This window comes from Ranitomeya imitator, chromosome 2 (genome assembly GCF_032444005.1).
Source record: "Ranitomeya imitator isolate aRanImi1 chromosome 2, aRanImi1.pri, whole genome shotgun sequence".
Classification (NCBI taxonomy): domain Eukaryota; kingdom Metazoa; phylum Chordata; class Amphibia; order Anura; family Dendrobatidae; genus Ranitomeya; species Ranitomeya imitator.
In genome coordinates this window covers 439252734-439266449 of record NC_091283.1, presented here as the reverse complement: position 1 = coordinate 439266449, position 13716 = coordinate 439252734, and the positions used below count along the sequence as shown (strand labels likewise).

At 43.4% G+C, this 13716-nt stretch overlaps 1 protein-coding gene across 1 annotated transcript in view; it reads left to right on the top strand.

Moving 5' to 3' along the window:
- Positions 1 to 13716, top strand: part of CBLN4 (cerebellin 4 precursor) — a 72626-nt gene that overhangs the window by 42676 nt on the left and 16234 nt on the right. The window contains exon 2 of the mRNA XM_069750929.1: positions 5607 to 5723. Within this exon, the coding sequence (XP_069607030.1) occupies positions 5607 to 5723 (117 nt within the window). The remainder of the gene's footprint in view (positions 1 to 5606; positions 5724 to 13716) is intronic.

Below are 13716 nucleotides of genomic sequence, written 5' to 3'. Positions count from 1 at the left end.
CACCACACATCTAGATAAGTTCCTTAGGGGTCTACTTTCTAAAATGGTGTCACTTGTGGGGGGTTTCAATGTTTAGGCACATCAGTGGCTCTCCAAACGCAACATGGCATCCCATCTCAATTCCTGTCAATTTTGCATTGAAAAGTCAAATGGCGCTCCTTCGCTTCTGAGCTCAGTCATGCGCCCCAAACAGTGGTTTACACTGGGGTATCGGTGTACTGAGGACAAATTGTACAAGAACTTTTGGGGTCCATTTTCTCATCTTACCCTTGGTAAAATAAAACAAATTGGAGCTGAAGTAAATTTTTAGTGAAAAAAAATTAAATGTTCATTTTTATTTAAACATTCCAGAAATTCCTGTGAAACACCTGAAGAGTTAATAATCTTCTTGAATGTGGTTTTGAGCACCTTGAGGGGTGCAGTTTTTAGAATGGTGTCACACTTGGGTATTTTCTATCATATAGACCCCTCAAAGTTACTGCACTTCAAATGTGATGTGGTTCCTAAACAAATGGTGTTGTAAAAACTCCCTAACAAAAAAAATAGAATGATAAAAAAAATGTATAATTACCTCACAGTCACTACTAAACGTTGCTCCGCACAGATGCTTTCATGGAAAGTGCTGCGATGATGATGTATCTCATCCTTCACATGTGAGAGCAGAACATCAAAGGTCTCAATGGACATCTGTAGATAGCATTGGAATTTGAAGGGATGATCCCGAAGCTGAACATACAGGGTGTGAAAGGCACCATATGTATTCTGCAAGAAATTCACTTCGTGGATCCAATATCTCCTTTGCAAACTACGCTTTCTCTGCCGAAGTCGCAACCGCATCAAGCGAAATCTAACGAGCTCAGACACAAACATCTTGCTAGCAGAAGTTCACTCAATGCTTTCAAAATGGAGAATGAGTCTGCACCCACACCCGACAATGACAAAAGGAGAAAAAGAACAACTTTATTGACAGTGACAAACGCAGACAAACGGACACTTCGCGAATGGACATCCAAATTAGAAAAACGCGGTCACATGCGTTAACGCAAGCGTTAACGTGACGTCGATTTTTCGACAAATTGGCTCCTTTTCTGTACATACGTTTAACGGATCCGTTTAACGCCATGGACTTGACGCAATGTGAACCTAGCCTAACCCTTATAACTCCCTAACAAAAAAAAAATTTTGGTTCCAAAATTGTGCTGATGTAAAGTAGACATGTGGGAAATGTTACTTGTTAAGTATTTTGTGTGACATATCTCTGTGATTTAATTGCATAAAAATTCAAAGTTGGAAAATTGCGAAATTTTCAAAATTTTCGCCAAATTTCCATTTTTTTCACAAATAAACACAGGTAATATCAAAGAAATTTTACCACTACCATGAAGAACAATATGTCACAAGAAAACAATGTCAGAATCACCAGGATCCGTTGAAGCATTCCAGAGTTATAACCTCATAAAGGGACAGTGGTCAGAATTGTAAAAATTGGCCCGGTCATTAACATTCAAACCACTCTTGGGGTTAATGATGATTGCACAGGTGAGATCACCCACTGGATGATGGCTACTACCATCAAGCGCTAGCAACGAGGATCAGAGTTAACTCATATCCCTTTCGCACCAATATCATTATAGATCTCTGCTTAAAACAGGAGGTGTCTCTATTTGTCCATTTCCCATCAGTCCCGGCAATGCGATCAAACCATTAAAAAATTGTGTCACAGCACAAAAATCTAAAAAAAACATATTTTGAAAATAATGTAATTCATCAGTAAAAAGCATAGAATATGAATATGTACCATAATTTTAAGACATTCCCATGCTCATATTGAACCATGCAATACAAATATGCTCACTATTAATTTTAAGCAGGGAGTGGCATAAAAATAAAAATACCATTGTGGAATAGGTATTTTATTAATTCCTTCAGCAACAAAAAAAATCATATAAATTGAATGAGGACATTTTTGCTTGAAAATTATGTAAAATAAAAGACATGTCTAGTAAAAAGAAGGCAGAAGGAGACAAAAATGAAAAAACAAACAAAAAAATAAGTAAATTCCATATTATAACTTTTTAGGTCTATTGTCACAGTTTAGTAATACAGAGCTACAAATCCAATAAAAAGACATTCAATGAACTGTTCAAGCTTGAGATGAAGGTATTCAGTCACTCTTTGCTAACTCCTTACAGTGTGTGCACCACACGTTGTCAAGATTCTCCATACTTGCATACAGTAATTCCGACCACATTCTGTCTTGACTTGCTTGACTTTGCTCAACTCATTGCATGAGGTCAAGTCGGCACGTGAATCTATGTATGCAAATCAGATACTTGTGGTCACATGACCACCCGCTCTCAACAGCAACAGTGGAGAATCCCTACAGCATGGATTGTGCTTGCTGAAAGGATTCATCCCACGGACTTGTACACAGTTTCTGAAGTAACTCGGCAGAGAGGTTGCTCCAAACATTTAGGAGAACTAACCACCAATCTCCTGTGAATGTAGGCTTTTGCAAATCCTTCTGGAAGTGATTATACACTTATTATCCTCGCCTACTGTATCCTCACCCATCCCTTGTAGATTGTGAGCCTTCGCGGGCAGGGTCCTCACTCCTCCTGTACCAGTTATGACTTGTATTGTTTAAGATTATTGTACTTGTTTTTATTATGTATACCCCTCCTCACATGTAAAGCGCCATGGAATAAATGGCGCTATAACAATAAATAATAATAATAATACAGCCCCACACAGCCCTAATCTCATGTGAGGTGGCCTGGGTGGTAGTCATTGCGAGAGACTGTTATGTTTCCACACCCCACAAAGAACCTGTAATGTTCTGTCTGTTGTGTGTGCAAATCAGAACACTCACTTTAGACTTCGAGGTTCCTTCTTGTCATGCACCTTTGGTTCCAGATTTGGAGTCTACAATAATGATTCCAGACTCAGGGTTCACATCCAACTACTCAACTTTACTCAAACACAGGAGTTCCGGTACAAATGCAGTATAGTTCATTTTCCTTTGCAATTCTTGATCTTTCCCTGCAAATCCTTATAATCCTAGTCCCGAAGACATTAATTTCACCCCTGCAGCTCTCATGCCCTTAGGTCCACTAGTTTCAGTCTATCTCCCATCTGGCTTCCCTTGGAAGAACAAAAAGTCACTTGTAGCTCTGCCTAATTCAGATCGTAGACCCCGGATATCTCCTGAAGGATCACTGAACTTGATAGCGACCGCCGCATGCTGCTTCTCTTTGGGGTCCCGTATTTCCTTTATACTCTCCAGCCCCTTGGCTTATTTGTCTTCTTTCTCATCTTGCTATAACACCAACTCTGATCTTAATCAGGAATTCTCTACACTCAAGTACATTGCACCCATCTCTAACTCCTCTCAACCTGGAAAGTCCCTTGTGATGTGGGCATAACTTCTCTTAAAGGGAACCTGTCACCCCCAAAATCGAAGGTGAGCTAAGCCCACTAGCATCAGGGGCTTATCTACAGCATTCTGGGTGAGTATAATCTAACCTCTTTTTCTCATCTTTTACGATACATCGGGGGCTTATCTACAGCATTCTAGAATGCTGTAGATAAGCCCTTGATGCCGGTGGGCTTAGCTCACCTTCAATTTTGGGGGTAACAGGTTCCCTTTAATAATACTGCACTATTCTTAACTATGCTATCTAACTATTGTTTCTAGCCTTACAGGCAGGTTCACAAATACATACAACAGTCATAAAAGCTTACATTTGTTTTAAAGGGGAAGAAGTGCAACCCGACTCTGTCACACCCTTACACTCACACCATCCAGTCTGTCTGGGATTACATGAGGAGACAGAAGGATTTGCACAAGCGACATCCACAGATCTGTGGTTAGTTCTCCAAGATGTTTGGAATACTCTATTGATCTGATTTAGATTTCTCTTCTGTTCATTTTCTTTACAGTTTGTAAATTGATGATAAATAAACTACTGCATATACTCGAGTATAAGCCGACCCGACTATAAGCCGAGACCCCTAATTTTGCCACAAAAAACTGGGAAAACTTAATGACTCGAGTATAAGCCTAGGGTGGGAAATGCAGCAGCTGCCGGTAAATGTCAAAAATACAAATAAATACCAATAAAAGTAAAATTAATTGAGACATCAGTAGGTTAAGTGTTTTTGAATATCCATATTGAATCAGGAGCCCCATACAATGCTCCATAAAGTTTATGATGGGCCCCATAAGATGCTCTGTATTAAAATATGCCCCATATAATGCTTCACAAATGCGGATTATGGCCCCATAAGATGCCCCATAAAGATATTTGCCCCATATAAAGCTCCACAAACGTTGATTATGGCCTGATAAGATGCTCCATACAGACATTTGCCCCATATAATGCTTAACAATCGTTAATTATGGCCCCATAAGATGCTCTATAAAGATATTTGCCCCATATAATGCTCCACAAACGTTGATTATGGCCCCATAAGATGCTCTATAAAGATATTTGCCCCATATAATGCTCCACAAACATTGCTTATAGCCCCATAAGATGCTCCATACAGTCATTTGCCCCATGTAATGCTTCACAAACGTTGCTTATGGCCCCATAAGATGTTCCATACAGTCATTTGCCCCATGTAATGCTCCACAAACGTTGCTTATGGCCCCATAAGATGCTCCATACAGTCATTTGCCCCATGTAATGCTTCACAAACATTGCTTATGGCCCCATAAGATGCTCCATACAGTCATTTGCCCCATGTAATGCTCCACAAACGTTGCTTATGGCCCCATAAGATGCTCCGTGTAGACATTTACCCCATATGCTGTTGCTGCGATAAAAAAAAAAATCACATTCTCACCTCTCGTCGCTCAGGCCCCCGGTACTGGCTATATTCACCTGCTCCACGTTCCACCGCCGCCAGCCACCGCTGCTTTCCCCGTCCTCTGCACTGACTGTTCAGGCAGAGGGCAGCGCACACGCAGCGGCGGCCGGCGGCGGTGGAACGCAGAGCAGGTGAATATCGCGCACTGCGTTATACTCACCTGCTCCTGGCGTGGTGTCCCTGGTTCCCCGGCGCCAGCAGCTTCTTCCTGTAGTGAGCGGTCACATGGTTCTGCTCATTACAGTAATGAATATGCGGCTCCACCCCTATGGGAGTGGAGTGGGGTCCAAATTCATTACTGTAATGAGTGGTACCATGTGACCGCTCACTACAGGAAGAAGCTGCCGGCGCCGGGGAACCAGGAACATTGCGCCAGGAGCAGGTTAGTATTATTACACAGCTGCTGCTGCTCCCCCTCCCCTGCCGACCCCTGGGAATGACTCGAGTATAAGCCGGGAGGGGCAATTTCAGCCTAAAAAGGATGGGCTGAAATTCTCGGCTTATACTCGAGCATATACGGTATTAACCTTCTGTTTTAAAAATAAAAACATTCCTACTTTACAACATTTTTCCACACCTTCCTAAAAGCTGTAGTTCTGTAAATTTGGAGAATTTTCAGCACAGCATTTTGGATCGGTTTAGGTAAACTATTCTGTAGTGTGATCTTCAAGGTGCTGCAGACAAGTTTAGAAGGTGCAGATCTCCATAATCGCTGTCTCTTTGTATTATAGATCTTAGTAAACGTGGGAAACTTTTTCACTCTGGAATCGGTGTTTGTGGCTCCAAGGAAAGGAATCTACAGCTTCAACTTTCATGTAATAAAGGTTTACCAAAGTCAAACAATACAGGTAAGTGGCCGCCCCTCCACCTCCATACACCCTAGGTCATATATCTTCCTGCCTATAAGGCAGTGGTCAGTATATGAGGCAGTGGTGGGAGAGACAACACTAAACTACTGCTGAGCTCTGTGCTGCAGTGCACAATTCCTGCACGGCTCTGATGTAGAGGATGAGGAGGCAGCATGTCGGTCCTGTGCAGTCTGTATACTTATAAGACCACGTGCACACATTCATTATTTGGTTAGCATTTTACATCAGTATTTGTAAGCTAAAACCAAGAGTGGGACAATTAGAGGAAAGGTATAATATCTATGGGAGGTAGCTATCCTAAAGGTAAATATCGACCCTGTAACAAGCCATTCCACATGATTTAGGATAAAAGCCAAACCAGAATCTCAATTTGTAGACACAGAGTTTTGGGGTGCTGCCCCTCATTGCAATGCAAAGTGTATGATCTGATTTGGCTAGTTGATAGGCGTCTGATGGGGATGAGGCCAGGTTCACATATCTATCACATATCCATATGTCGCAGACCAAGTACTGACCATGATGTGTGGACAGGCCATGTGTCTCTTGAACCAATCTTGACAGCCATACACTGTGGGTAAAATAAGTATTGACCTTGTTACCAATTTTCTAAGTAAATTTATTTCTAAAGGTGCTATTGATATGAAATTCTCACCCAATGTTAGTAATAGCAGGCAAATAAATCAAACCATAGATGTCCAAAATTAAGATATTTGTAACAATAAGTAATTACACAGGGAAAAAGTAGTGAAAACATCAAGAAAGAGAGGTGCAAAAAGCCATGGAAAGTCATGACACCAGCTGAAATCTATGAGTAACTGGAAAGCAATCCTGCCACTAGTGAGCTATCTCATGGCCTTTGCAACCTTATTGTTTCAAAACATACTAATGGCATTGGTTACAGAAGAATTTCTAAACTAGTCAAGGTTCCAGTGAGCACTGTTGGGGCCATATTCTGGAAGTGGAAAGAACATAATTTCACCAAAAACCGGCCACGGCCAGGTGTTCCCCACATGATTTCAAATAGAGGAGTGAAAAGAATTATAAGAAGAGTTGTCCAAAAGCCAAGGACCACCTGTGGAGAGTTGCAGAAAGACCTGAAATCAGCAGGTATAATTGCTTCAAAGAAAATTATAAGTAGTGTACTCAATCTCCATGGTTTGTGTCCACGCTCACCACACAAGACTCCATTGCTGAACAGAAAGCATATGCAAGCGCATTTAGGGTATGTGCACACGTTCAGGTTTTTTCGCGATAAAAATGCATTACAAACTGCAGACATATTCATCCTATCATTTAGAATGCATTCTACAATTTTTGTGCACATGATGCGTTTTTTCCGCAAAAAAACTGCATTGCGGTAAAAAAAGCAGCATGTTCATTAACTTTGCGGATTTTCTGCGTTTTTCCCGCTATTCTATGCATTTGGGAAAAAACACACAAACAACGCACGAAAAACACGTTAAAACCGCAAAAAAACGCATGCAGATTTCTGGCAGAAATGTCCGGTTTTTGTCAGGAAATTTCTGCTAGAAAATCCTGACGTGTGCACATACCCTTAAAGTTTGCTCAACAACATTTAGACAATCATGTGAAATACTGGGAGAATATAGTCTGGTCACATGAGTGTTGTGAATAAGGCAATTCAGTACCACAATGGACATAGAAGCCAGAGCACATACAGTGACCTGACAATAACCCAAAAACATAGAACGAGCTCTGAGACGTGGAAACTCTGCTGACCGCAATCCCTAATCCTCTCCAACACACACTAGAGGCAGCCGTGGATTGCGCCTAACGCTCCCTATGCAACTCAGCACAGCCTGAGAAACTAGCTAGCCTGAAGATAGAAAATAAGCCTACCTTGCCTCAGAGAAATATCCCAAAGGAAAAGGCAGCCCCCACATATAATGACTGTGAGTTAAGATGAAAAGACAAACGTAGAGATGAAATAGATTAAGCAAAGTGAGGCCCGACTTTCTGAACAGAGCGAGGATAGGAAAGGTAACTTTGCGGTCAACACAAAACCCTACAAATAACCACGCAAAGGGGGCAAAAAGACCCTCCGTACCGAACTAACGGCACAGAGGTACACCCTCTGCGTCCCAGAGCTTCCAGCAAGCAAGCAAAAAACAAACAAGCAAGCTGGACAGAAAAAAACAGCAAACAAAATAACAAAAGCGGAACTTAGCTATGCAGAGCAGCAGGCCACAGGAAAGATCCAGGAGGAAGCAAGTCCTATACTAGAACATTGACTGGAGGCCAGGATCAGAGCACCAGGTGGAGTTAAATAGAGCAGCACCTAACGACTTCACCACATCACCTGAGGAAGGAAACTCAGAAGCCGCAGTACCACTCTCCTCCACCAACGGAAGCTCACAGACAGAATCAGCCAAAGTACCACTTGTGACCACAGGAGGGAGCTCTGCCACAGAATTCACAACAGTACCCCCCCTTGAGGAGGGGTCACCGAACCCTCACCAGAACCCCCAGGACGACCAGGATGAGCCATATGAAAGGCACGAACAAGATCAGGAGCATGGACATCAGAGGCAAAGACCCAGGAATTATCTTCCTGAGCATAACCCTTCCACTTAACCAGATACTGGAGTTTACGTCTCGAAACACGAGAATCCAAAATCTTCTCCACAATATACTCCAACTCCCCCTCCACCAAAACCGGGGCAGGAGGATCAACAGATGGAACCATAGGTGCCACGTATCTCCGCAACAATGACCTATGGAATACGTTATGGATGGAAAATGAATCTGGAAGGATCAAACGAAAAGACACAGGATTAAGAACCTCAGAAATCCTATATGGACCAATGAAACGAGGCTTAAATTTAGGAGAGGAAACCTTCATAGGAATATGACGAGATGACAACCAAACCAAATCCCCAACACGAAGTCGGGGACCCACACAGCGTCTGCGATTAGCAAAACGTTGAGCCTTCTCCTGGGACAAGGTCAAATTGTCCACTACATGAGTCCAGATCTGCTGCAACCTGTCCACCACAGTATCCACACCAGGACAGTCCGAAGACTCAACTTGCCCTGAAGAGAAACGAGGATGGAACCCAGAGTTGCAGAAAAACGGCGAAACCAAGGTAGCCGAGCTAGCCCCATTATTAAGGGCGAACTCAGCCAAAGGCAAAAAGGACACCCAGTCATTCTGATCAGCAGAAACAAAGCATCTCAGATATGTTTCCAAGGTCTGATTGGTTCGTTCGGTCTGGCCATTAGTCTGAGGATGGAAAGCCGAGGAAAAAGACAAGTCAATGCCCATCCTAGCACAAAAGGCTCGCCAAAACCTTGAAACAAACTGGGAACCTCTGTCAGAAACGATATTCTCCGGAATGCCATGTAAACGAACCACATGCTGGAAGAACAATGGCACCAAATCAGAGGAGGAAGGTAATTTAGACAAGGGTACCAAATGGACCATCTTAGAGAAGCGATCACAAACCACCCAAATGACTGACATTTTTTGAGAGACGGGAAGATCTGAAATAAAATCCAAAGAGATATGTGTCCAAGGCCTCTTCGGGACCGGCAAGGGCAAAAGCAACCCACTAGCACGAGAACAGCAGGGCTTAGCCCGAGCACAAATCCCACAGGACTGAACAAAAGAACGCACATCCCGTGACAGAGATGGCCACCAAAAGGATCTAGCCACTAACTCTCTGGTACCAAAGATTCCAGGATGACCAGCCAACACAGAACAATGAACCTCAGAGATAACTCTATTCGTCCACCTATCAGGGACAAACAGTTTCTCCGCTGGGCAACAATCAGGTTTATTAGCCTGAAATTTTTGCAGCACCCGCCGCAAATCAGGGGAGATGGCAGACACAATTACTCCCTCTTTGAGAATACCCGCCGGCTCAGATAAACCTGGAGAGTCGGGCACAAAACTCCTAGACAGGGCATCCGCCTTCATATTTTTAGAGCCCGGAAGGTACGAAACCACAAAGTCGAAACGGGAGAAAAACAGCGACCAGCGAGCCTGTCTAGGATTGAACCGTTTGGCAGACTCGAGATAAGTCAAGTTCTTATGATCAGTCAAGACCACCACGCGATGCTTAGCTCCTTCAAGCCAATGACGCCACTCCTCGAATGCCCACTTCATGGCCAGCAACTCTCGATTGCCAGCATCATAATTTTGCTCAGCAGGCGAAAACTTCCTGGAAAAGAAGGCGCATGGTTTCATCACCGAGCAATCAGAACTTCTCTGCGACAAAACAGCCCCCGCTCCAATTTCAGAAGCATCAACCTCGACCTGGAACGGAAGCGAAACATCTGGCTGACATAACACAGGGGCAGCAGAAAAACGACGCTTCAACTCTTGAAAAGCTTCCACAGCAGCAGAAGACCAATTGACCACATCAGCACCCTTCTTGGTCAAATCGGTCAATGGTTTAGCAATACTAGAAAAATTGCAGATGAAGCGACGATAAAAATTAGCAAAGCCCAGGAACTTTTGCAGACTCTTCAGAGAAGTCGGCTGAGTCCAATCATGGATGGCCTGGACCTTAACAGGATCCATCTCGATAGTAGAAGGGGAAAAAATGAACCCCAAAAATGAAACCTTCTGAACACCAAAGAGACACTTTGATCCCTTCACAAACAAAGAATTAGCACGCAGGACCTGGAACACCATTCTGACCTGCTTCACATGAGACTCCCAATCATCCGAGAAGACCAAAATATCATCCAAGTACACAATCAGGAATTTATCCAGGTACTCTCGGAAGATGTCATGCATAAAGGACTGAAACACTGATGGAGCATTGGCAAGTCCGAATGGCATAACTAGGTATTCAAAATGGCCCTCGGGCGTATTAAATGCAGTTTTCCATTCATCGCCTCGCTTTATACGCACAAGATTATATGCACCACGAAGATCTATCTTGGTGAACCAACTAGCCCCCTTAATCCGAGCAAACAAGTCAGATAACAGCGGCATGGGGTACTGAAATTTGACCGTGATCTTATTTAGGAGGCGGTAATCTATACAAGGTCTCAGCGAACCATCCTTCTTGGCCACAAAAAAGAACCCCGCTCCCAATGGCGACGATGACGGGCGAATGTGCCCCTTCTCCAAGGACTCCTTCACGTAACTCCGCATAGCAGCGTGCTCAGGTACAGATAAATTAAACAGTCGCCCTTTTGGAAATTTACTACCAGGAATCAAATCGATAGCACAATCACAATCCCTATGCGGAGGAAGGGCATCGGACTTGGGCTCATCAAATACATCCCGGTAATCAGACAAGAACTATGGGACCTCAGAAGGGGTGGATGATCAAATAGACAGGAATGGAACATCACCATGTACCCCCTGACAACCCCAGCTGGACACAGACATGGATTTCCAATCTAATACTGGATTATGGACCTGTAGCCATGGCAACCCCAACACGACCACATCATGCAGATTATGCAACACCAGAAAGCGAATATCCTCCTGATGTGCAGGAGCCATGAACATGGTCAGCTGGGTCCAATACTGAGGCTTATTCTTGGCCAAAGGCGTAGCATCAATTCCTCTCAGTGGAATAGGACACTGCAAGGGCTCCAAGAAAAACCCACAACGCCTGGCATACTCCAAGTCCATCAAATTCAGGGCACCGCCTGAATCCACAAATGCCATGACAGAATAGGATGACAAAGAGCAGATCAAAGTAACGGACAAAAGAAATTTTGACTGTACTGTACCAATGGTGGCAGACCTAGCGAACCGCTTAGTGCGTTTAGGACAATCAGAGATAGCATGAGTGGAATCACCACAGTAGAAACACAGCCCATTCTGACGTCTGTGCTCTTGCCGTTCAACTCTGGTCAAAGTCCTATCGCACTCCATAGGCTCAGGTTTATGATCAGATAATACCGCCAAATGGTGCACAGATTTACGCTCACGCAAGCGTCGACCGATCTGAATGGCCAGAGACATAGACTCATTTAGGCCCGCAGGCATAGGAAATCCCACCATGACATCCTTAAGGGCTTCAGAGAGACCCTTTCTGAAAATAGCTGCGAGTGCACCTTCATTCCATTGAATGAGCATGGACCACCTTCTAAATTTCTGACAGTAAATCTCAATCTCATCCGGACCCTGACACAGATCCAGCAAATTTTTCTCTGCCTGATCCACCAAATTAGGTTCATCGTACAGCAATCCGAGCGCCAGGAAAACGCATCAATATTACTTAATGCAGGATCTCCTGGCGCAAGGGAAAATTCCCAGTCTTGAGGGTCGCCACGCAAAAAAGAAACAATAATTCTCACTTGTTGAACTGGGTCACCAGAGGAGCGAGGTTTCAAGGCCAGAAACAGTTTGCAATTATTTTTGAAATTCACAAACTTGGCTCTATCACCATAAAACAAATCAGGAATAGGAATTCTTGGTTCTAACATAGGCTTCTGAACCACCAAATCTTGAATCTTTTGTACATTTATAACGAGATTATCCATTGAAGAGCACAGACCCTGAATGTCCATGTCCACACCTGTGTCCTGAACCACCCAAATGTCTAGGGGAAAAAAAAGGCAAAACACAGTGCAAAGAAAAAAAAAATGGTCTCAGAACTTCTTTTTTCCCTCTATTGGGAATCATTAGTACTTTGGGCCTCCAGTACTGTTGTGAATAAGGCAATTCAGTACCACAATGGACATAGAAGCCAGAGCACATACAGTGACCTGACAATAACCCAAAAACATAGAACGAGCTCTGAGACGTGGAAACTCTGCTGACCGCAATCCCTAATCCTCTCCAACACACACTAGAGGCAGCCGTGGATTGCGCCTAACGCTCCCTATGCAACTCGGCACAGCCTGAGAAACTAGCTAGCCTGAAGATAGAAAATAAGCCTACCTTGCCTCAGAGAAATACCCCAAAGGAAAAGGCAGCCCCCACATATAATGACTGTGAGTTAAGATGAAAAGACAAACGTAGAGATGAAATAGATTAAGCAAAGTGAGGCCCGACTTTCTGAACAGAGCGAGGATAGGAAAGGTAACTTTGCGGTCAACACAAAACCCTACAAATAACCACGCAAAGGGGGCAAAAAGACCCTCCGTACCGAACTAACGGCACGGAGGTACACCCTCTGCGTCCCAGAGCTTCCAGCAAGCAAGCAAAAAACAAACAAGCAAGCTGGACAGAAAAAAACAGCAAACAAAATAACAAAAGCGGAACTTAGCTATGCAGAGCAGCAGGCCACGGGAAAGATCCAGGAGGAAGCAAGTCCTATACTAGAACATTGACTGGAGGCCAGGATCAGAGCACCAGGTGGAGTTAAATAGAGCAGCACCTAACGACTTCACCACATCACCTGAGGAAGGAAACTCAGAAGCCGCAGTACCACTCTCCTCCACCAACGGAAGCTCACAGACAGAATCAGCCGAAGTACCACTTGTGACCACAGGAGGGAGCTCTGCCACAGAATTCACAACACATGAGGTCAAAATTGAACTCTTTGGATTCTATTATACACACCATGTTTGGAGGCCAAAAGGCACTACCTACCACTCATCACTCCTAAAACACCATACCAACTTTGAAATTTGTAGGTGGCAACATCATGGTTTGAGTTCAGAATTTGAAGAGTGTTTGTGTGTAAGAATGGTCCAAAATTACATCTGAGCAATGCATGTGACTAGTTTCTCCAAACAGGAGGCTTCTTTAAGCTGTCATCACCAACAAATGCCTTTGTATAAGTATTAAATAAATTTCAGTAAGCTTATTCAATGCTTTTTCCCTGTGTCACTTCTAATAATAATTACACATAATTTATGGACATCTATGGTTTGATTTCTTGGTTTGATATCTATCTATCTATCTATCTATCTATCTATCTATCTATCTATCTATCTATCTATCTATCTATCTGTCTAAATCTGTCTATCTATCTCATATCTGTCTATCTGTCTATCTATCTATCTATCTCATATCTGTCTATCTATCTATCTA